General features: G+C 55.4%; 6 protein-coding genes and 1 non-coding gene across 7 annotated transcripts; 2 read left to right on the forward strand and 5 right to left on the reverse strand.

Annotated features, from left to right (window-relative positions):
• Nucleotides 1-259: 259 nt before the first annotated feature.
• DICSQDRAFT_79838 (uncharacterized protein) lies at nucleotides 260-1,464 on the reverse strand. The gene is made up of 5 exons (XM_007362148.1): nucleotides 1,084-1,464; nucleotides 825-1,005; nucleotides 652-762; nucleotides 491-596; nucleotides 260-427 (listed from the first exon to the last, which is right to left on the reverse strand). Exons 1-5 carry the CDS (start codon nucleotides 1,213-1,215, stop codon nucleotides 331-333), a joined length of 627 nt encoding a protein of 208 aa, XP_007362210.1. The 5' UTR covers nucleotides 1,216-1,464; the 3' UTR covers nucleotides 260-330.
• A 910-nt stretch (nucleotides 1,465-2,374) lies between these two features.
• On the reverse strand, nucleotides 2,375-6,381 carry DICSQDRAFT_133181 (dihydroxy-acid and 6-phosphogluconate dehydratase). Its single transcript, XM_007362149.1, has 19 exons — nucleotides 6,314-6,381; nucleotides 6,158-6,239; nucleotides 6,074-6,098; nucleotides 5,969-6,012; nucleotides 5,861-5,888; nucleotides 5,785-5,807; nucleotides 5,639-5,718; nucleotides 5,550-5,588; nucleotides 5,448-5,496; nucleotides 5,363-5,397; nucleotides 5,046-5,309; nucleotides 4,832-4,981; nucleotides 4,608-4,781; nucleotides 4,229-4,546; nucleotides 4,067-4,169; nucleotides 3,882-3,984; nucleotides 3,613-3,812; nucleotides 2,634-3,530; nucleotides 2,375-2,529 (listed from the first exon to the last, which is right to left on the reverse strand). Exons 1-18 carry the CDS (start codon nucleotides 6,340-6,342, stop codon nucleotides 3,501-3,503), a joined length of 1,776 nt encoding a protein of 591 aa, XP_007362211.1. The 5' UTR covers nucleotides 6,343-6,381; the 3' UTR covers nucleotides 2,375-2,529; nucleotides 2,634-3,500.
• A 269-nt stretch (nucleotides 6,382-6,650) lies between these two features.
• DICSQDRAFT_99514 (peroxisome targeting signal receptor) lies at nucleotides 6,651-9,890 on the reverse strand. The gene is made up of 9 exons (XM_007362150.1): nucleotides 9,748-9,890; nucleotides 9,664-9,693; nucleotides 9,276-9,615; nucleotides 8,317-8,629; nucleotides 8,009-8,238; nucleotides 7,681-7,952; nucleotides 7,183-7,624; nucleotides 6,987-7,114; nucleotides 6,651-6,929 (listed from the first exon to the last, which is right to left on the reverse strand). The coding sequence occupies exons 1-9, from the start codon at nucleotides 9,847-9,849 to the stop codon at nucleotides 6,852-6,854; spliced, it is 1,935 nt and encodes a 644-aa protein (XP_007362212.1). The 5' UTR covers nucleotides 9,850-9,890; the 3' UTR covers nucleotides 6,651-6,851.
• Nucleotides 9,891-11,261: 1,371 nt separating this feature from the next.
• Nucleotides 11,262-13,726, forward strand: DICSQDRAFT_79845 (alpha/beta-hydrolase). The gene is made up of 12 exons (XM_007362151.1): nucleotides 11,262-11,599; nucleotides 11,662-11,782; nucleotides 11,837-12,168; nucleotides 12,224-12,303; nucleotides 12,357-12,506; nucleotides 12,563-12,608; nucleotides 12,670-12,793; nucleotides 12,851-12,990; nucleotides 13,051-13,172; nucleotides 13,224-13,313; nucleotides 13,371-13,439; nucleotides 13,510-13,726. The coding sequence occupies exons 1-12, from the start codon at nucleotides 11,359-11,361 to the stop codon at nucleotides 13,630-13,632; spliced, it is 1,638 nt and encodes a 545-aa protein (XP_007362213.1). The 5' UTR covers nucleotides 11,262-11,358; the 3' UTR covers nucleotides 13,633-13,726.
• A 920-nt stretch (nucleotides 13,727-14,646) lies between these two features.
• DICSQDRAFT_124697 (uncharacterized protein) lies at nucleotides 14,647-15,575 on the reverse strand (the record flags this gene model as incomplete). Its single annotated transcript, XM_007362152.1, has 5 exons — nucleotides 14,647-14,696; nucleotides 14,754-14,935; nucleotides 14,991-15,200; nucleotides 15,259-15,335; nucleotides 15,408-15,575. 5 exons carry the CDS (start codon nucleotides 15,573-15,575, stop codon nucleotides 14,647-14,649), a joined length of 687 nt encoding a protein of 228 aa, XP_007362214.1.
• A 416-nt stretch (nucleotides 15,576-15,991) lies between these two features.
• Nucleotides 15,992-19,194, reverse strand: DICSQDRAFT_99519 (MFS general substrate transporter). The gene is made up of 13 exons (XM_007362153.1): nucleotides 19,128-19,194; nucleotides 18,826-19,069; nucleotides 18,744-18,762; nucleotides 18,669-18,691; nucleotides 18,495-18,612; nucleotides 18,332-18,367; nucleotides 18,199-18,258; nucleotides 17,865-18,125; nucleotides 17,204-17,803; nucleotides 17,048-17,144; nucleotides 16,979-16,988; nucleotides 16,773-16,917; nucleotides 15,992-16,714 (listed from the first exon to the last, which is right to left on the reverse strand). The coding sequence occupies exons 2-13, from the start codon at nucleotides 18,976-18,978 to the stop codon at nucleotides 16,590-16,592; spliced, it is 1,647 nt and encodes a 548-aa protein (XP_007362215.1). The 5' UTR covers nucleotides 18,979-19,069; nucleotides 19,128-19,194; the 3' UTR covers nucleotides 15,992-16,589.
• Nucleotides 19,195-20,663: 1,469 nt separating this feature from the next.
• DICSQDRAFT_t27 lies at nucleotides 20,664-20,756 on the forward strand. Its single transcript has one exon. It is a non-coding gene; the product is annotated as a tRNA-Ser (tRNA).
• The last annotated feature ends 50 nt before the right edge of the window (nucleotides 20,757-20,806 follow it).

The raw sequence follows: 20,806 nt of genomic DNA on the forward strand, positions 1-20,806 counted from the left end.
TCGTCGCGGCAGTTAAGCGCGCGTCTAAGCCCCAAGACCGTCTCGGACTAAGGACAGACGCAAATGTCAATGATGCTGTTGTACTTCTGGTACACTCAGGGATACGACTGGCAGTTCACGGAAATCGAGGGGATGATCATTGCATCCTATGTTCGGGAATGTGGGACGCCGAAAGCGCAGTGGAACTTACGAAACTCAGGACATTGCATGCTTGAATTGGGAACTCGGAACAGCGCGCACATTATCAGAACATAGTATCGTGACTAGAAAGAGTATTGGTGCTACTGTACAAGTATCGAATTACGAGTATACATGACGCGCCTGTTCCAATCAATTGTTGTTCACGCTGGGAACCTGCTCACGGATCCATTCCCCGAGAGTCTCAGGGTTCCTCGATTGGATGTACACGACACCAGGACCGGTGAACCTGACATCAACGTGTAAGAAAACGACCCACTGATAAAAACGGATGCTATGAGCCAAGACCTACCGGCAAACTAGGCCCTCATCGGTGTGCGAAGCGGAGAAAAAGCCTCCCGCGTCGATGCGCTCGACCTTGTACTGCGCCGTCCACGCAACAAGATGACCGTTGTCAACTGAAAAGTTACGTCAGGAATTCATCCCGCGCACGACATGCACCGCTTTGCGTACCGATCCACTGCTCACCAGGTTGGAGAGTTCGCGAGGTGATCGCGCCCAAACTCTGCACCCACATGACGCCCTGGCCAGCGATGTTATAGACGAAGAGACCCTCGCCCGAAACTGTACAAGGACATCAGCGACCTCGATTCACAGATGAGATAACTCCTCAAGGAAGCACTCACACAACGCCTTGCCGAGCCCCTGACTCTTCGTCGAACGGGTGACGCCCATAGTGCATGCGAGGAACGCATCTCTGCCGACGCGCCAGTTCTGCGATCCATCAAGGCGGATGGGCACGACGTCACCCCAGATCTCAGGCGCAAGAAGCACTTCTCCAGGCCCGGTGAAGATGGACTCCGACATCTACACATGCCGCATTGCTACATTTCAATCGCCCGCCCGACGCTAGCATAGGCCAAAGGGGACCAGTCGAAAGCGTACCTCGCCGCCCGTGAATATCTTCTTCAGGCTGACCTTCAGCTTGCCCTTGATCTGCACAGACGCGTCCATGGCGACCATGCTGCCTGGCTTCGCCTTGATTTGGTAGCCCGGCTGCAGGCGCAAGGAGAGCATGGAGTTGCTGTCGCGGTGGTCGACGCGGTATTGCGCGCCCTCGACCTCGCCGGTGGACGGGAGCGTCTGAGAGCCACCCTGGTATTGCTGAGGAGGTGGTCCGCTCGGGTAGCCCTGCGGCGGCGCCGGGGAGCCATATGGCGCCTGTGGCGGCCCGCCGGGGTAAGAGGACTGGTGATGAGGGGGATGTTGGCCATGAGTAGCGGCGCCGGGGTAGCCACCACCTGGCTGGGGGTAGGATGGTGCGTAGGACATTCTGCTCAAGCAAGCGGTCAGCACACATTGTGGCGTCGATGGAGGTAGAGAAACCTTACGCAATAGTCAAGATAGAGCGAGAGATACGATTCGAAGGTGAGAGGTCTGGAGACCTACCAGGCACGAGTAAGTAGCGTTATATATCGAATACGCTGATTGCCGCTTTAGAGCGGTGGTGGAGTCGATGGAGGCGATGTTTTGATATCGTCCGCTTGATGGAAGCCCGGCTCAATCAGTAAGAGGAAGTAATATCAGGGTGCACGATGACAGCGGTGACAGAACACATCCGTATAGTGCACCGCCGCATTCAATGACCTCGGTGATATGTACGTACCTGATACCTGCATACTCACTTACAGCAGCTGGGGGCCCGGCGATGCAGAGGCGATGGCAAAACCCCTGAACCGGGAAACGCCGGACACAGGCTGCATCCATCTGGGATGGAGAACAGGTTTCATATATGAGAATGCCCTGGTGGATGTGTTTCCAGGTCAGGATGCTCTCTTGGCGTCCTGTGGCTCACCGTTCAGCAGCGCTCTAGGCTATGGTGAGAGTCAGACAGTCCACCTGTTCCACCGCAAAAATCAGCGTCGCTAGCAGAGAGATAGTATTTGCCCGCCAAATCCAGCCTTGTCATAGGCGGAGATCGTGGGACGTACATAAGTATGTACGGACTGGCTGACATGCAGGAAAACATCATGGGCGGCCGGCTATCTAGCCAAAGATAAGATAGGCGCCTGTGATCGCCCCGCTCCACAGCAGACATGACAAAGGGGTGCTGATGGTCGGCCGATTCACCAGCTTGGTCTCACCTCCTCGCACACTCACGGACAACGCAAGACTTGCTCTGAATCCGCGCAGCAGAGAACAGTTCCTTCCAAGACACCACGCTGCCTGCCTGTCTGACAACTTGGCTCTTTGACGTCATATCTGGCTGGACTCCAGCACCCACCGCAACCGCGTCCCCCTCAACTTCTACCACACCATCATGCCCGTAACACCGTCTGCCGTAGTGGATGCGATGACGGCCTCTCAGTCGCGCGAGGCCGCACTCCATGGGTACGTATACCATCTCACTCGTTGCAACACCCCGCCGCTCACTGACCGGTCGCACATCCACCCATCCCCCCTTCTCTTGCAACTCGTGCACACACCCCTCGCAGCCATCGCGCCCTCACACCCATTCTCTCCGGCATCATCTCCGGGGGTATCGTCGGCGTCGCCTGGATCATCGGCATCATCGTCTGGGCCTTCAAGCGGATCCGCCGCGCCCGCCGCGCGAAAGCCGCCGGCTTCCGGAGCTACCGCGAGTTCCTCGACCCGCCCAAGCTCAAGGACCCGTTCATCATCCCCCCGGACCCCGCCGTCCTCCAGGGCCAGGTACAGCCCGGGCAGAAGGTCGTCATCGAGAAGGAGAAGGGGGGGAAGGACAAGGCGAGGGTGCTCAAGCACGCGAACACCGTGCCCATCGTGCGTGTGGAGGATTTCAGCGACGAGCAGTCTGGGCGTGAGGCGAACGGATACGGGGGCGGGAGTCCAAGCACGCTGAGTTGTGGTGCGAAGGCGGGTGTTCCGCCGGGGATGGAGCACAATGCGTCTGCCCCGGCGAGCATCCCGTCGCCAAACATCGTGAAGGCCAGGAAGAGCGCAGGGAACTTGAGCCTCAAGCGCGACACGTACCCGCCACTTTCACGAAGCTCGACAGACAGCCAGCGACCTATGGTGAAAGCCCCAGAAGACCACCAGTAGCGGAAGCGTCGTCTGCTGGAAACTGGCCCGATGTTGCTTTGCCTATACTGCCGCAATTCATTCCTTCCTCCCATTCCACGCACTTGCGCCCAGACTTCATTCCTTCACCGGGATGATGTACATCTTAGGTGACATTATATCAGCACATTCACGATGATTACGTTTCGGCTCGGACGGTGTTGTAGCAACATAGGATAGCGTTTGTTGGATTGTACACAATTTGAGGTACAGCACTTCTAATTCTTTCTCCGCGCTCCACAACCATGACCCAAGTTTCGATGTCAATCGGTGTACGCGCCCACGTTCGCAGGCTGTCAGAAACACACACACACACACACACACATTACCGATCAGACACCCGGGCCAACGACGCAACCGCAGAAGAAGACTCACCGCGACGTCGCGCGCGTAGCGGTACAGGACACCGCGTTTCTCGGTGTACTCCCGCTGAACCCACTTCTCGCGCCTGCGCTTCTGCTCCTCCTCGGAAACGAGCCAGTCGATCGACCGCTTCACAGCGTCGATGACGATCTCGTCGCCGTCTTCGACGAGCGCGATCGGCCCGCCAACGAATGCCTCCGGGACGACGTGACCTGTAGGGCGCCGGCAGTGAGCAGCTGCGAGTAGACTCTATGACAGAATGGATAGGAGCGAGTGCGCACCGATGATAAACCCGCGAGAGGCACCTGAAAAGCGACCGTCGGTAATGAGCGCGGTCTTGCCGCCGAGACCCGCTCCCATGAGGGCGGCGGTTTGACCCAACATCTACAGTTCGCAGTCAGCATCGTGAGACTCGACCGGACGTCGTGTGCACGACGGCAGCGGGAGTAGTGATGCGAATACGCACCTCTGGCATGCCGGGGGCGCCCTTGGGACCCTGGTACCGGAAGATTATCGCCATTCCTGCGGTGACCTCGCCCCTCTCGAGTGCGTCGAAGAACGGCGGGATGCTACGCAACAGCTCCTCATGAGACCACCCCATCCTCATGGAGTCTACGTTCGGACGCACCTATCGAAGCACTTCGCGATGCCCTTGAACTGCAGCCCCTCCTTGCCCGTGATCTTCGCAACGGCGGTCTCCGGCGCGAGGTTCCCGCGGAGTATGGCCAGGTGGCCGGTCTCCTTGAGGGGGTTGCTCAGCGGGCGGACGACGTCCTGGGTCGTGAAGTCGATGTCGGGGACGTCCTCGAGGTTCTCGGCAAGCGTCTTGCCGGTGACCGTCAGCTGGCTGCCGTCGATGAGGTCCGTGTTCTTGAGCAGGTACTTGAGCAGCCCGGGGACGCCACCGACTTTGTGGAGGTCCTCCATGACGTACTTGCCAGAAGGCCTGTGCGTTTGGTATCAGTATGAAAGTGTCTCGAGGAGAGAAAGGGGAGGGATGGATATACTTGAGGTCAGCGAGCCAGGGAGTCTTGTCGGTGATGGTCTGGAAGTCGTCGATGGTGATATTGACGTCCGCCGCACGGGCCATGGCGAGCAAGTGCAGCACGGCGTTGGTGGAGCCTCCAAGAGCGTTCACAACGACGATCGCGTTCAGGAACGAGTTGCGAGTGAGGATGTCCCTACGACCAGTCAATGGGTGTGTGCGCATAGGCAAGCATGAGAGCCATACTTCGGCTTGATATCAAGCTCGAGGAGGCGCTTGAGGTAGCCAGCAGCCTTGATGCACTCCTGCGTCTTCTCGGCGTAGGTCGCAGGGATACTCGCTGAGTAAGGAAGGGAGAGGCCGAGGACCTCCAGAACGGACGACATGGTGTTCGCGCTGCGAGCATGAATAAACATGGGCTGTATGCGCTCGCGCGGGGAAGGAGTAGCGTATGACGTACGTGAACATACCACCGCAGGCACCAACACCAGGGCACGAGTTGCGGACGACATCGAGGCGCTGTTCCTCTGTGATTTTCCCAGTAGCGAACGCACCGTATGATTCGAAGGCATCGGCGATGTTCATGTTTTCTCCAGCCTTGAAACCCATGTGCGGGCAATCAACTGTACGGACACCAGGCTTTATAGTACCACCGTAGATGATGATCGTCGGACGGTTGTGACGAGCAGCCGCAATAACACAACCGGGCATGTTCTTGTCGCAGCTGGGACGACACTGCTAAGCATGGACATCATACATGATGATGGGGCAACCTACCCGGGGATTTGAATGTTACCATCGTAGTGTTGTGCCTGTGGAAGGCTTTGAGAACCGCTTGGTTAAGAGACAAATTCGAACGTACCATGACCACAGTCTCGATCGAGTCCGCGATAAGATCACGACTCGGTAGCCTGAAAGGTATCTACTCAGCCAGCAGAAGCTGTACTATAGTGCGACCACTCACGAGTAGCGCATACCATCGGTACCCATCGTAATACCATCGCTGCGAGTCGTCAACAAGCGTCCATGCTACTGCAAGGTGAATAAACAAACCTGACCCCGATGGTGCTGAATGTCAAGCCGACGAGGCCCTCTTGCTTGCATCCTTCCTTGACATGCCTGGCGAGATCAAGCTGCGAGGAGCGCGATGCCCTTCAACACAAATATACTTAGTTGTATCCAGGCAATTGAAGACGCACCAAGTGATTGTTGCATGGGTTGCCTTTGCAGATGTGAGATGCAGACTAATTCACTGTCTTGACCGAAACAACTCACCCTCCCACCAGACCGGAGATATGCCAATCTGCACTCGTCAAACCACGGCACGCAGAGCCGACATCCGAATGAGCGGGAGTCCCTCCAATTCGTAGAAGGTGTACACACCTGCGGCTTATCCAAGTCCTCTGGCGTAACGCCCACGGCGTGCACTGTCCCATAGTCCCATATATCAGATGCTCGTTATAAGAGAAGGAATGGTAGGTGACATACACATCGCCTGGGCGCCTCCGCGCCTCTACGAGGTTTGTTAGCCGAAGACGTCATGGGCATATGAAAGCGAAACGTCGTCCGAACCTTGTCCTGAGTGAGGTAACTTGAGTATTTGTTCAACTTCGCGCCATTAGGATTGCTGGGCGAAGAAGGTTTGACCGAATGACTATCCAAATCGCATGAATTAGATGAGCTCAGTCAGGGCGCGCGAAGATCTCGGGGTAAGAGACGTCCACGTACATTTCGACGTCTCCTGCGTGGGCGGACATGGCGGCGGTCGTGCTAGTCAAGAATCAGGAAACAAGAGACTAAGTCCTCGTCGTCTGCAAACGTGTGCAAGCCGTCGATGGTCGCGCGGCCAGAGCTATAAGGAAGACCTGAATATTTGCACCGCGCGACATCTGACCCCTGTCCTTCTCCCGCTCGCCCGGCGGACCGGCCAGGACGGTAGATATTCACGTCAGATCGATCTGCAGCACGCAATTCCTGCTAGCTACGGTCTCTGAACGTCTCGATCGTGATATCGCCCCTCATCTTATCGAATCCTGCCATCGCTATTGGCTCCTTGGCTTCACCGGTCGAATTCACTCCGTTCTATAGGCTGAACACTACTTGCGTTACTATACTGTACAAACAGCTGCAAGATAGTTCACTGTGCTTAGTCGAGCTAGAATACAGGGAACATAGCGCAACAAAACACGTTACGACTCAATGACACATAGCGATGCGTACGACCTCGACGCCCGCTGGGATCCCGTCCTGCGCTCTCTTCGGAAAGTCAGAAGTCGAAGCCCTTGTCGCGGAATGCCTCCAGGTTCGTCTCCGGCCGAGCCATATCAGCCAGGTCCATCCGGTCCTGCAGATGACCCACGTGTGAGCCCGGGAATTGCAAGCAAAGGGCGAACGTGCTTACCATGGCTTGGAATGCTCGCCGGAGCGTCGTCCACAGCTGCTCGCTCTTCCCGCCCCCAGACGACTCTTGCAATGCGAGCGCGCTCAAGAAGTGCTCGATCGCTTCCTTGTGTGCACCGATGTTCAGACCTAAATACAATTTCGGTCAGGAGGTCAAGAACGGTCATAAGAAGCAGATACGAACTCGTAGTACTCACAGGCTACGCCAACGTTATAGATAGCGCGGGTATACGTGGGCCGGAGCTGTAACGCTTCACGGTACGCACCCAAGGCCTCTTCGGGCTTGTTGCCATTCGACAGGCACGAGCCCAAGCGGTTCCAAAGGAGGTAGTCCTTGGGCCGCATGCTCAGCGCGGCCTCGAAGCAGTCCTTTGCGCGGTTGTAGTCGCCGCTTGTGTAGAACAGCACCCCTAAGCCGATCTGAACGTCTGGATCGACTTCGCCGCGTGTGTATTGCTCGCGCGCGATAGCGAGGTACGCTTCGGTGACCTGTTCTTGAGAATGCCACGAGGATAGGCTCAGCGACTTCCACTGCTCTTCTGAGATCTTGGCGTCGGGGAAGCGAGCGTGCAGCCAGCGCAGAAGCATCGTGTGCGATGCCCTTTCCAGTGACTCATTCGTATACGCGATAGCAAGAGACTGTATCCAAGAACCATCAATAGAGCGGAGAGGATATGAGCCGTATCGCCACTCACAAGCATGCCTGCACCTGCAGCGCCGGCTGCCTCTGCCCGCTTCACACCCTCGCTGAGCGCGCGCATAGCTGCATCGTCACGCTCGTCCATACTCCTCGTCTCCCCGAGCAGGATCCATGCCTCGTAGCCGCCCTCGCCAAGATCGCCATGCTGAATAGCCGCCTCCAGGAGTAAGGCGGCCTCCGAGAGTGACCCATTCTGTGCGAGCAGATCTTTGGCCTGCTGTAGCGTTGACCTTGAATGGGTCGGGTCAAGAAACTTGTTGCCCTTCTCTGTAACAGGCGCAAGTAAGAACGCATGATCAGCACATGCAGGCCGGCGAACATACCAAACACGTATTCTCCCAGCGCAGGGATACCCTGATCGTCAAACTCGAGCACAGGGTCCGCCGAGAACTCAGAATTGCCCGTGCTGTCCCAAGCTTTCTGCATCATCCCACCATAGTCGAAATCGAGGTCCTCCCGCTGCGCGTTCATCATCTGATTGAACTGCGCCTCCCATTTCGCCATCTCTTCCTTCGGCGGCGGTATATCCGAGTTTTGCAGCTGATCCCAGACCCTACATCCCAATACTATGCATTCAGTACACCGACACCGAGAAAGGATACGCGCGAAGCGGGAAACAGCTTGTACGTACTCTTGGAAATTCGTTTCCTCATACGGCACATCCTCTGTTGCCTTACTTTTCCCTTTATCCAAGCTCGCACTATCGAGGCCCTCCGCGAGCTGCTCCAATTCGTCGTCCGTCACCTCCGTTATCCGCGCACCTTCAGTTTGATCCGCAAAGGACGCGTGCACCTGCGCGAACGCCGCGTCGAAGTCGATATCGCGTGCCTTGCCCTTCCCGTGGTCCATGCTCATCTGCGACATGCCCATGCCCATGCCATATGACATACCAACGGGCATGCCCCGGCCATACAAGCCGGGTTGCATGTAAGATGTCTGGTTGACTGGCATATTCGGGTAAGCACTAGCGTCATGAACATAACGTCGAACCAAAGAGGGAGGCAAGACGACCGGGGGGAGGAATAGATGACTCCTCAAACCAGATACCTGCAAAACATCTGACGACGTGACTTGTTTTAGGCATTGTAGGTGCCACTGCCAAGCATGAAGCGCAGCTGTCTGGCACGCAATGTGTCATGTCGCGCTATCAGCGCGGGACGCGCCCTGAGGCCGCCATAATGTGCTTCGTTTGCTGGGCCAAGGGATCCGGATGGTGGCAATGTGCGCCTACCTGCTCGCAAGGCACAAGTCGTCCTGCGCGCGACAGCCCGCAGCATGCTACTGACTCATCTCGAAGGAATTAGAGAGCAGGGGGTGAAGGGGTCGCACAAGAGCTGGTGGGCGCACGTCAACTGTTCACGTCAACGCACTGGCTAGCCGAAGCCAGGCAGCTATGCACGTCGTTGCTTACGGAAGCCCGGCACTCCGTAGGAGTCCCATGTCCGTCAACTCGCTCACGGCCCCTCATCAGAAGGCTAGACACGATTGGCCCGTGCCCAATGACAGGACGCCCACCAGGGTGTCATTTCGCCAATGCATCTTGCGCAGTGCAACGGGCGCACGACGAGAAAGGGGTAAGGAGCTACTCACAGTTGGATTGCATCGGCATGTTCTGCTGACTCGAAGGTCGCGCGATCTGAGAAACACCATCGAATTCCGCGCTCCATCCGCCGCTAGCTGTATGCGAACGTAACATCTCTCCGGGCACAGCGCGCCCAGCCTGCATCTCGTTCCAGGCCTTGGTGAGGTCAGGTCCCGCTTGTGCAGGGGCGCTCATGAAGCGTTCCGGCTCATGAGGCATAACGTGGCGAGGCACAGCAAACGAAGGAGGTGCGCCGGCCTGTTGCGGCCCACCCTCGAAGAATTGGCGGGCCATGGCGAGATCTTGCTGGGATCCATGTGGCGCTGAAGAGGTGGGTAGATGGTGAAGCTGAGAGAACGTGAGCGGAATTGTCGTGCAGATCTGAGACACGCGCACCCTTGAGCCGGATGGTCCAGCGACCCTATCCTGAACAACATTCAGCGGGGTCCAGTCTGCATTTGACGAACCAGAGGGACACACCTGCTGCAGACTCCGATCGCCCTCGGTGTGCTTCACGACCTGCGAGAGCGGATTGAAGGGCACCGCGCATTCCGCACCAGATATAAGGCCTTGTAGAGACATTGTGACAACCGAGATGATGATGAGATGAAAGGCAGGACTGGGCCGGGAGGTGACGGTGTAGGTATAAGAGGAGGGCTGCAGCAGAATGACAAGTGCGTAAATACACCGGGATCCGGGAGTGTGGGGTCGGGTCGGGGTTTGCCGAATTGAGCAGTCCATGTGAATCCTTCCGGCGCGCGCCGCCACACCGCCGCACTCGCGACAGGCTCACATTTCAATCCCTATGTACTCTAAAATTCTTCTGGTGCTCTCTTCGGGAAATCTGCATCAGGTGCAAGGTAACTCAGATTGAGTCTTGAGCTACACCCAAGACATGCGCTCTCATCGCACCTTACCAAATTGATCCGCTTCCAGTCTAGGTGGTTTAGTGCAATCACCTTGACTTCATTGTACCTACTTTAAGATGCGACTTGATTGCCTAGGTCTTTGTCCCTAGATGCCATCGCCACGAATACCAGATGAGCCCAGAGAAGTCTCACTTGAGCGTCCTTCGGCATATAATCCAGAATATCCACCGCCTTCCGTGCCTTCTTCTTGCCGACTCGGAACCAGGGAACATCAGCTGAAGGTCATTGCGGTGGCCAGAGGTAGAAAGGCAGCGGTCGATGTGTGTATGGGACGTAAGAATGGAATTCCGGTGGCTAAGGTAAGAGCGTTCGAAGTGTCTTCCTTCGTCAATGACGCTTCGTCCAGCTATGCCGTGTATCGCAATCAACACCAATAGGTGCCATTCGCATACAAAGCCGGCTTGGGGTATCGACCTGCCGTGGTTCCTTGGTTGTTTGGCTCGGGGATCCTGGTCCAGGCTTCGATTGGAGCACTGGCACAAGGCCAAGATACAGCGCTCCTGCTAGGGTACATTTAATATACTGTCAGGTCTTGGTGCGTGCTCGCGTGTGTGCAGTGCTTTTGCGTGTATCATCCGGGTGGTAATAACTCGATCTTCAAGTGAGGATGAAGACGTTGGGACAACGAAATACGAGATAAGCGAACCGTTACAGTGAAACCCTGGAAGCTTGAAGTACGAAACCGAGCTGATCTAGACGCTAAGACCTGAAAACAGGATCACGGACTTGAACGCACGACGCGCGACCTTGCACGCCTATTTTTTGTACAGATGCACCGTCATAGATATCCCTTCATACGCGGTCCCTCGCGGCAACTGAACTCAAATCCAAGTGTCTGCAGACTGCGAACAACATACTTAGTTGATCGCGGTGCTGTCGCTAGAGAACAAGGGCACTTCCCGGCTAATTATCCTCAAGCTTGATTCAATATTGGCGAGCGCTCATGAGGATCACCGTACCCCAGTTACACGCCCACTGCGGAAGTGTCACGCTCACCTAGGTCAATTTTGCCGAATCACGGCACCTGGCAATCGCTCCATACATAACTTGCTTACCCCCTTCAGGATCGAGCAGACAGTCTCTTGCTCTTCCATCTCGTTCGTCTTACCTGTCCACTCCTTACTGAAGTAATTTTGCATCCTTTTTACAACGTCTTACGGCGATGTTGAAAGCCGGTTGGGCAGCGGTCGCAGTTTTCGCGTTCGCTAACTCAGTATTGACTGCGCAAGCACAAACTTCAAGGCTCTCGAAGTGGGCACCTTGTCCGCAATTTGCCGATCTGTCCTGCGCATACTTCGACGTCCCACTGGACTACCACAACACATCTGCTGGTAACGGTCAACTGCTTGTCGTGAAAGCCCCTGCCACTGGCGAACGCAAAGGCACAATCTTTCTGAATCCTGGTAAGCTACCAGCGTTCAGTGGCCTACTATGCCTGCGTTCCACTCTAACATTTGACCATCAGGCGGACCGGGCGTATCAGGTCTCACGTCTCTATCCACAGACGCGGAGGCTTTGATGAATCGTACGGGGGGTGCCTATGACTTCGTCAGCTGGGATCCCCGCGGTGTCGGCCCCTACACTTAGTACGCCTTTTCCAAAGTTGCACCCAACAGTATCCGCTGACGTAGCGAACGTAGCCCAGGAAATGTTTACTGTATTCCCGACGATGAATACGCCAGCTTTTGGAATGGCACCATCGAGTCGACAGGCATTCACCAGATCGGCAACTTCACGAACCAAACCGACATACAGGCCCTCTATTCCCAGGCTCCGGTTCTGGACCAGAAGTGGAAGGAGCTCGGGGACCGCTGCTTGTCGGGACCCAACGCCACTACCCTGGGCTACATCGGTACCGCGGCGACCGTGCGCGATTTGGTCGGACTCGCGGATGCCATCGTAGGTCCAAACAGCACAATCAACTATTGGGGTCTCTCGTACGGTACTTTAGTTGGCGCGTGGTTCATCAACAGTAAGTAATCTGGCGGTGAATTGTTGGATGGTTTGAGCTGATAGTTGCTTCCCAGTGTTCCCTAATCGTGTCGGCCACGTCATCCTTGATGGAGTGCTCGATGCTACCAGGGTTGCCACTACTCAGTCGTACAAGGTATCGTAGCTTCCCTGGCCCTATCAATATTGGGTGCTGATCCTGGCTTTTAGCTCTGGCGTGACCAAATCGGATCGGCCGAAGACGCGTATACAGCATTCACCAACGCCTGTGCGCTGGCGGGTCCTGACAACTGCAAGCTTGCCACTTCCGCCAACGGCACCGGTCAGGATGTCGTCGACTATGTCAACCAGGCAATCACGGTACGCGTCACTTCTTAAACCAGAATCACAGCTCAAATCTTGACTGTGTACACCAGCTTGCGCACGACCACCCTGTTGCAAACCAGCTCTTGATACTTCGTGGTATGTCTGTTGCACCTTGTACTCAGCAACGTTGCCGATACTAATATATGTCCATTGACAGCGACCATGTACAGCAGTCTCTACCAGCCCCAACAATGGGCCGACTATGGCAATGATTATCTTCCTCAAACCATTGCCACCATTCAGAACGCGACTGCCGGCGGCAACACCACCGCATTGACGAGGTATATCAGCACCAAACCCTGGAGCACACCATATCTAATCGTAATGTTGCGATGCAGACGAGAGCAAGTATTCACTCAGAACAGCTACACCGAGCCTGCCGTTGTCTGCGCAGACAGTGTTGACGCGGATCCATCGGTAAACACGACGGTCATTTTCGACGACATTGTTGACATCGTCCGCACCGTTTCTCCATCATGTAGGCCTTTCATCCGATGGTCTCACAATCCTCGTTCCTTCCGTTGATCTGCATGATCAGTTGGCGCTGTGGGACCCGTGCCTTGGCAACGCTGCTCATACTGGCCCGTTCGTGCCCCGGAGCGCTACCAGGGTCCCTTCAACCGCACCCTAGCAAATAAGGTCCTCCTGATTGGCAATGCCGTACATGTTCCGTTCATGATTCCGTAGGGACATCTGCTGACAGCAGCGCAGTACGACAACGCGACACCTTTCGCAGAAGCCGCACATCTGGCTGCCGTGCTCGGCGACCAGGCGGCACTCGTGAAGCAGAATGGCTTTGGGGTGAGCGGTACTGATTGACATAGCTGTATTAATCGATGCTAATGCCTGAATATACAGCACACTTCCATCTATCAGTCATCTGCTTGTGTCACTGACATTATCACGGCGTACCTCAACGATGGAACCGTAAGTCAATTTTCAATTTTCTCTCGAAATCATGTTGCATATTGCAGATGAATGATCGACGCGCGTCCAGCTCCCGTCTGGGACATCGTCGGATTCCACAGTGTGTGCCATTGACAGCTCTGTGGAACTCTTCTCGGGTGTTGAGTCCGTGGATGTCATCGTCAACGGTACCGACCTGTCACGCAGGGATTGAGCCTCTTCATACAAGATACTTGGTAGGTATGTCGATAGGGAGACAAGTAATATACGACGCTACCAGCCCAACGTTTGGGCTGCATACATGTTACCATCAATACCCTATATTTTGTCACCTGCAATGCGCCTGCCTCAAGTATCATGACTTCAGCGGGAGCCGGGCAGTTCGCCTCATTGGGGTAAGTTCATGTTCTCTGTTGGGCTATCAGAATCAACAGTGGCCTCTTTGATCTCACGATCTCCGTTGCAGAATGGTTGAGCTGAAGCTAGTCACTGAGGAAGAGGTACACGAAGGGGTCATAGTCTAGACTCAGGTGGAAGGAACTCGCGCCACCGTGTAATGAACGCCGTCCAATCAGCTGCTCCAGGAGCCAGTGTCTTCCCACCAGGTGAGAAGGCCCCATGGGACACACAATCCTTTCGCTCGGTGAACGAGGACGAAGTTAGCGGCAAGTGAGAGAAAAGCTCTTAAGGGTTCTTGGACTGTCGGAGGAATTGCAATTGACCCTTTCGAGGACCTCTCAAGGGAGTATTGGCCTGCCCGGCGAAGACTGCATGGTGGACAGCGTCAAACCCTGCGAATGGTTTGTGGCAATCCAGGCGGTCTCATACAAGACGCGCCCACCGGCGCGCCCATCACCTATAGCGCTAATTACGCAGGTGGCAGTTTGATGGCGGTGAGAGCTCCTAGTATTTCACTGTACCACTAGATGATGTCACGACCTGAACAGCCTTGTCATTAATAGTCGGAGAGCAACAATCAGTCAAAGCACATTACCGATGGTCCCAAACAGTCAAGGTTGTACGTTTGGCAGCGCTCAGCGCCATACCGTTGCCAAATGGGACACAAACTTCCTCTGATAGACAACCGAGGGTGCGACGACCTTGAAACATCGATTGAGTCGTTACAAGCTAGAATCAAAGTACATGGGAAAGCCATTGAAGCCATTAGATCAGCACCAAAAAACATTCTTTCAGACCGCCAGCTAAATTGTCTTCGCCAAGATCTCGCCTACACGATGTTCACCGTTAGTAGGGTCACGATGCCGTCGACAGCGATTCCTGCACAAACATGAATTGATATGATTGCAAGAGCGTCACAGCTTTTGAGATGCGTACCGTGATTCACACCCGCAGAGCCTGCGGGCATGAGGCCCGTGATATTCTGCGCCGTCGTCGAGTACGTGACGCCGCTGAAGCTCGTCGTGCCAAGCGCACTCTCGACCAACAAGTTACGCCCAATGTCGTACCCGTCTGGGACTATGGTGTGATTTTCCTCCAAGTCCTCCTCCTTCGAGACCCTGCCGAAGCGGTTACCATCCATTCGGTGCCCTTTGTTGTGAAGACAGGACTCACGCGAGAAAAACAGCACCGCTGTCAGCCGTGGGGCCGTTCTGGAAGAACACCCGGAAGTGGTTCCCACCTATGAGGGATTCTAGACAGGTACCAAGGGCTGGATCCCCGAAGTCTTGGCGGAGCTCGACGCTCTGGTTTACGGCACCGTGCCCGTCACCCAAGTTCGCAGAGAAGGGGTTGCCAAGATGGATGTCGAGGCACTCCTGGGAGCTGTACATCATTTCAGAGGAACTCAGCATCGGCTTGACAGCACGATGAGAAAGCATACAAGCCAATCGCCCTGGCAAAGTTTGTCACACCGTCGAGGGTCAGGACGTCAGGGGAACTGAGCCCCGAGATGATGACCTGTTGAAGCCAAGAATAGCTCTTTCAGAGAGACCCCTGCATATGGGAAGAACACGAGCCTGCCTGACGCACGTTTAATGGTTCCCCAAGGCCATTGCCAGCGTCGATGAACATAGAGCCACCGCCGAGTACTGGGTCGAAGAAGGCGGCAGCGCGTTTATCAAACACCGCACCCAAAGCGTTGGTAGCGATTAAGACGGAGGCAGAGAGGCACAACACAGCGAGCTTGTAGGAAAGCATGACTGCGGAGCGTCGAGGGACAGTCCTGAGGTCAGACCCAGAGATTCCACCGCTGACCGACTACGCTGCGCAGAATATATACCCTTTCCTCCCCATCGTTGTACAGTCCAGACCGCAAGAGCAAGATAGGTGTGAAATGGGATCTTGCGCCATATGAGGCTTCAGCGTACACGCGAGAGGGGCGGAACGTGCCTTGCTTCCTTTGCAGCGATTAGTCGGTTCGAATAGCCCTTCCCATGGATCGTGGCACGAAGCCGGTAATGACCGATGAGCCCGAGGCAAAGGGCGCACTATCTGCGCCGAAGTCGAGGTCAGCGCAGGATAGAGTACAGACAGCCCTTAGAGTTGCTCACCTCTAGGTCTTGCATCCTCGGGCCCCGGTAGGTCCGCTTAGACTCTTCATTGATGGCGGCGGGAAAGGTTTGCAGAAGATCAGATCCGGGCTGAAGCTAACGACCCTATGATGGCTCGCAACTTGACATGATTTGCCCAATGACAGAAATCACGGAGGGTAGAGAACGGTCAAGGTAGGAACGCGAATGTTGACGCAGTGGACTCAAGAAAGCAAGACCAAGCTCATGCGCAGATATCGTTCACCTGTGTCATCAGCCTATGTGTTGATCGGATTTGGTGTGGTCCAACTTCTCCGGGACTCCCACGACTGGCATTATGTATCACGATGTAGGAGACAAAGTGTAAGCCAGCACACACAAAGCAGCGGCGAGCCACATGTATTCTTGAGGAGTCGTTGTGAAGAGGATGTTTAGTCCGGCCGGAGTTCCACGAGTGGATGCCTGTCAGTTGCCTCCAAAGCCAGCACATGGACAGACTTTGGTACAAAATACGCATGTCTATTGCATGGTAAGCAGTCCATTAGTACAGTTCCCCTACGGGATTGTTTTCGCCACCCATTGTACGCGATAATGACAATCAGCCATCAATCAACCACTCACACATCACAGGGTCCTTCCACTCCCTCCGCATCTCCTGTTATACAGCAGCGATCATGGCAGCTCAATTGTGGTCGAGACGATCACGCTCGCGAAGTTCCTCCGCGTAGACAATATCAGGGTCGCGGTCGCGGACCTCCGGGAGTAGGAGCGTGAAGCCCGCCCCAGCGATGCAGCACCCGAAGAAGACTAGACGACCGTTAGCAGGAAGGCTTATTGATAGAGACGGATAGAGAGTGGGACGTACTCCAGAGGACTGCGGGCGTGCCGATCTTCTTCGTGAGGGTGTTGAAGGCGAGCGCGGAAATGATCGCGCCAGCCTTGCCACACGCGGCGGACATGCCGTGTGCGGAGGCACGGAATCGGGTCGGGAAGACTTCAGCGGGGTAGCACTGTCAGCAGAGTTGACGTCAGCAACCTTTCGCACACCATTTGAATTCAGTTGCAGCATACGTAGGTGGTGCTATGCAATGAACGCGATTAGCATACGAGCGTAACAGAGAGCAACGGGATGCGACTTACGTGTTAGCGCCGAAGTTGAAGAAGAACTGGAGGAAGGCGAAGCAGACGACGAAGGCGGGGGTGCTCAGGGTGTGGAATTTACCCGCAAGGATAGCGACTGCAACAAAGAAGTGAACAACCGTCCCGTAAAGTCAAGGGGAAGCAGTAGACACGTACGGAACAAAGCAGCGAGAAGGAATCCCTGGATTTGAATCCACTTCCGGCCCAGCTTCTCGATGGTGAGGATGGTAACATAGTACCCAGGAACGAAGCCGAGCGCAGTGATGATCAAGTTGCCAACACCGATCTTGAACAGCCTGTTCCACGGCGTGCCCGAGCTGCCGTCGAAGCCGATCTGCTGCAGGACCACATTCTGGTTCAGGTTGATGCCGTAGAACGCGATGTCAAGCAGGAACCAGCACGTGCACGTCCCAATGAGCACCTTCGCGTGCCGCCATTCGGAGAAGTACATGACGAAGCCCCTGAAGTGGCCCTTCGCCGCCACCACGGGCTGCTTGGTGCTCTCGACTTGTACCGCCGCGGTGGGGGACGACGCCGAAGAATTTGAGGTCCGGGACGCGTTGGATCCGGCGGGCTTTTCGGTCACGGCGGGATCTGCGTCTGACTTCTTCTTGAGCTCGGCGATCGACTCTTCATCGACCAGGCGCGCAGCGTTCTTCCGTGATTCCTCGTAGCGGGTCGATTCGGGGAGAGTAAGACGCTGGTAGAGGGTGCCGAAGGCGGGGACGAGAGATAGGCCGACGAGGATACGCCAGACTGAAGACGAGGGTGTCAAATCAACTGTTGAGCCGCAAAGCAAGCATGAGAAAGGACGCACCACCATCGACCTTACTTGTCTGGCCGTCGACGTCCATGACGTGCTTGTAGCAAAGCAGGATAATGATGAACGCGAGGGCGCCTACGAACGAGCCCCACCCCTGGTTCGCGAAGATGTACGCGAGGAGCGTGCCACGGCGGCGGAGGTTCGCGCGATCCGTCGCGACGGACGCGGACATGGGGTAGTCGCCACCCACGCCGATACCGAGAATGATACGCCAGATACCAAGCCATATGAGCGCGCCGTTGGGGGAAATGGCACCTGCCATCCCAATGGGCGACTCATGAGCAATGTGATCTCACTACGGGGACGTAAAGAGAACGCGATGACTTACCTGTGGGGTCACATATTGTGCCAATAGTGGCAAATATGATGAGCATGAGCTCCTTGCCATCTAAGCACGCTCGTTCAGCATAACACTCAAACGATAGCGGAAGTTCCGAGCCGTATAGGCGCGGCGTACGTACAGACTGCTTTACGGCCGAAGTAGTCGGCGGAGTAGCCTGAGTGCGGGGAGGTCCATTAATATGCGATCAGTACGGGTATTCAATCCGAGAAGAGTCGAGGAAGGCCGCGAGGGGTCTTCGACCACGTCCTCGATGGTAACACTAGCGGCCGCAGAAGACGTACCGAAAGCAAATTGACCGATTACACTGCCGATATTGGCAGCAGCCTTGATGAAACCCTCAAGACCAGGAGGAAGCGAATGACCACCATACAGACGGTATTGCAACATGGTGGCAACGGGCTAGATGATTGGTTCAGATCGTGAAAAACTTTGCATAAGAACAGATGGGGGCTCACGTTGATTATGAACAAATCATAAGCTTCGGAGGGGTCAGACATGTATGAACACGCATGAAGATATGTTGCGCATACCATCCAGGAAGAATCCAACCTGTACGAAAGAAGGGGGACGGATGAGGTCTGGTCGGGTGATCAAATGCGCGGACGGACGTACCCCAGCTATACCCAACAGCTTCATCTCGCGGTACGTCAAAAGGAATGGCAGCCGCGAATCTCCCTCCCTCTCGAACTCCTCGAGGTTGGACTTGTAGACGGGCGGGGGATCGTGTGGTGGGGCATCATGTCTGGGAGCCGAGTCGGACGACATGGTGGACGCGATGTCGTGAGCGCCGAGGGGAAGAAGTGATCGGAGGGAAAGCAAAGAGAAAGTGATGAGCCTTTCTCTGAAGATCTAGTGTCTATAAGGCAAAGAGAGTGATGAGCGGGTAGAGTTAAGACATGCGGGCATGGACGCACGTTCGTCGACTATCACCAGCCAACTCCACACCGAGGTTCCACTTGCTTGATGGTCGACGACAAAGATCCTCGGCGCTTCTTACCCAGTAAAATAGCGTCCGGGCCACCACCGGCACAGCCACAGCTGATCTCAATCGTAGCGGCCAGACCCAAGGCGGCCAAGCACATACCGAACATCATGTTGGCCCGATCACCGATGGCCGAACACCTGTACTCTCTGTCCTATCCGGCCTCTTCTTCAGAACGATCCTCGTGGACCTTCAGCTTGAAACGCCACCAGTGTTCCTTGAAGTCTATCATCATGACGTCTACAGGTCAGCGCGCCAGCCTCGCCTGCACTGTACTACCGTACCCGTCCTCACCCACTTGTTTGGTCATAAACTGAAAGATGTTCTCGGAATGATCATACGGATTTAGTGCCGTTGCTAGTAAAGATCTTTTACATGTACGGACGCCTTGCTTTGATGCGTGTTGTGCACTTGAACGTCCTCAGCTGATCATAAGTGACCGGAATCTCTGATCGGCATCTGAACGCAACGCTTCCGGTGAGTACTTGCGAGGGCGAGCGTAAGTACCTCTAGCCATCCTGCTCTCCGCTGGTGGCTATCTATGTACAGTGTATGCAGCCCTGGGTTTGTACCTCTTGCCGTCGATGACGCACTCTTGGCGGGCTTCCCCATTGATCGCGGAGAGCCGCACGTCTCGGCATCTGTTCGTCAAACCGACAGCCATGTACGTACACATCCTGCTTGCGGAGATGACGCGTCGAGGATAATGGTGGGTGCACGCACGTTCGTTCGGGCAGCATTGATCTATAGCGCTTCAATGCGCGGTCACTGAACCCATGAGGCCGTCCTCATCGTCAGACAAATTTCACGTACACCATCATAGCGGCGGCCCACGATGGTTCCATACGCCAAATGAGACGTGCGGACAGTTACAAGCTCCGAAGACCTTTGACTGCGATCGTAGCTTCTCAGTGACCCTGCCAGTTGGGGTAGCGGTCCCGACGTGGACCAGTGAGCATGTTCACAAGCCACCTAACAATGATGCTCAGAAAGAATGTAACATGATACGTAGCTCACGGTAGCATCCCTAGGGCTCTTGATGCACGTACTGGTATACTTTGACTCCGTCAGATAAAGCGCTGGAGGCATTGAGACCGGTGCCAGCCGCTACATAGAACTGGAACCTGGCCTCGTTCGTGAGTACTGAGGGTGGACCCGCCGAGTCACTCCGGACAAGGGGCAGTCGAGCGAAGAATGTTTGGGTAAATAGCTTGTCCTTCGGAGCCGGGGCTCTGAGACAGCGTCTGGGGAAGACGAGACCCTACCCTCATTCTCTGGGACCCTTCTAGAGTTTCTGCTGTTGTTGCAGATAGAGATGGAGTCTATCTCGACCGAATCCATACGAGGATATGCATGACAGTTTGTGCCCCCTCCCCGTTCGTACATACTTAGATCGTTGCGACTGCCGTTCTTCTCCTGTTTCCGGCCGCTTTTAACAATAATCGCATAGAAAGCACTGGCTCACTGCGCTGATATGGCCGAGTCGTTAGGGCGAGTGATTTGAATCCCATCCAGTATCACTTGGGCGTTGCCCGCGTAGGTTCAAATCCTGCTGTCAGCGAGGTGTCCTTTGCTTTTGTTAAGACCATCCATGTGACGCTCCTGCAAGAC

This window comes from Dichomitus squalens, assembly GCF_000275845.1.
Source record: "Dichomitus squalens LYAD-421 SS1 unplaced genomic scaffold DICSQscaffold_3, whole genome shotgun sequence".
Classification (NCBI taxonomy): Eukaryota; Fungi; Basidiomycota; class Agaricomycetes; order Polyporales; family Polyporaceae; genus Dichomitus; species Dichomitus squalens.

Excerpts from the sequence above, each read along its gene's own strand:
- DICSQDRAFT_79838 (XM_007362148.1), bottom strand. The coding sequence starts at position 1,215 with ATGCTCTCCTTGCGCCTGCAGCCGGGCTACCAAATCAAGGCGAAGCCA. Across the intron at positions 1,006-1,083 it reads AGATATTCACGGGCGGCGAG|ATGTCGGAGTCCATCTTCAC; the intron begins GTACGCTTTCGA and ends CGGCATGTGTAG. Across the intron at positions 428-490 it reads GATGAGGGCCTAGTTTGCCG|GTTCACCGGTCCTGGTGTCG; the intron begins GTAGGTCTTGGC and ends CGTTGATGTCAG.
- DICSQDRAFT_133181 (XM_007362149.1), bottom strand. The coding sequence starts at position 6,342 with ATGTCCGCCCACGCAGGAGACGTCGAAAT. Across the intron at positions 5,808-5,860 it reads ATCTCCGGTCTGGTGGGAGG|GCAACCCATGCAACAATCAC; the intron begins GTGAGTTGTTTC and ends ACATCTGCAAAG. Across the intron at positions 3,531-3,612 it reads GCTACGCGCGCGACGTCGCG|CCTGCGAACGTGGGCGCGTA; the intron begins GTGAGTCTTCTT and ends TGTTTCTGACAG.
- DICSQDRAFT_99514 (XM_007362150.1), bottom strand. The coding sequence starts at position 9,849 with ATGTCTCTACAAGGCCTTATATCTGGTGCGGAATGCGCGGTGCCCTTC. Across the intron at positions 8,630-9,275 it reads CATGCCGATGCAATCCAACT|TCAACCAGACATCTTACATG; the intron begins GTGAGTAGCTCC and ends CGAATATGCCAG. Across the intron at positions 6,930-6,986 it reads GGCGAGCATTCCAAGCCATG|GACCGGATGGACCTGGCTGA; the intron begins GTAAGCACGTTC and ends GGTCATCTGCAG.
- DICSQDRAFT_79845 (XM_007362151.1), top strand. The coding sequence starts at position 11,359 with ATGTTGAAAGCCGGTTGGGCAGCGGTCGCAGTTTTCGCGTTCGCTAAC. Across the intron at positions 12,794-12,850 it reads AACACCACCGCATTGACGAG|ACGAGAGCAAGTATTCACTC; the intron begins GTATATCAGCAC and ends GTTGCGATGCAG. Across the intron at positions 13,314-13,370 it reads TGAAGCAGAATGGCTTTGGG|CACACTTCCATCTATCAGTC; the intron begins GTGAGCGGTACT and ends CTGAATATACAG.
- DICSQDRAFT_99519 (XM_007362153.1), bottom strand. The coding sequence starts at position 18,978 with ATGTCGTCCGACTCGGCTCCCAGACATGATGCCCCACCACACGATCCC. Across the intron at positions 18,368-18,494 it reads AATCGGTCAATTTGCTTTCG|GCTACTCCGCCGACTACTTC; the intron begins GTACGTCTTCTG and ends CCCCGCACTCAG. Across the intron at positions 16,715-16,772 it reads CACGCCCGCAGTCCTCTGGA|TCTTCTTCGGGTGCTGCATC; the intron begins GTACGTCCCACT and ends ACGGTCGTCTAG.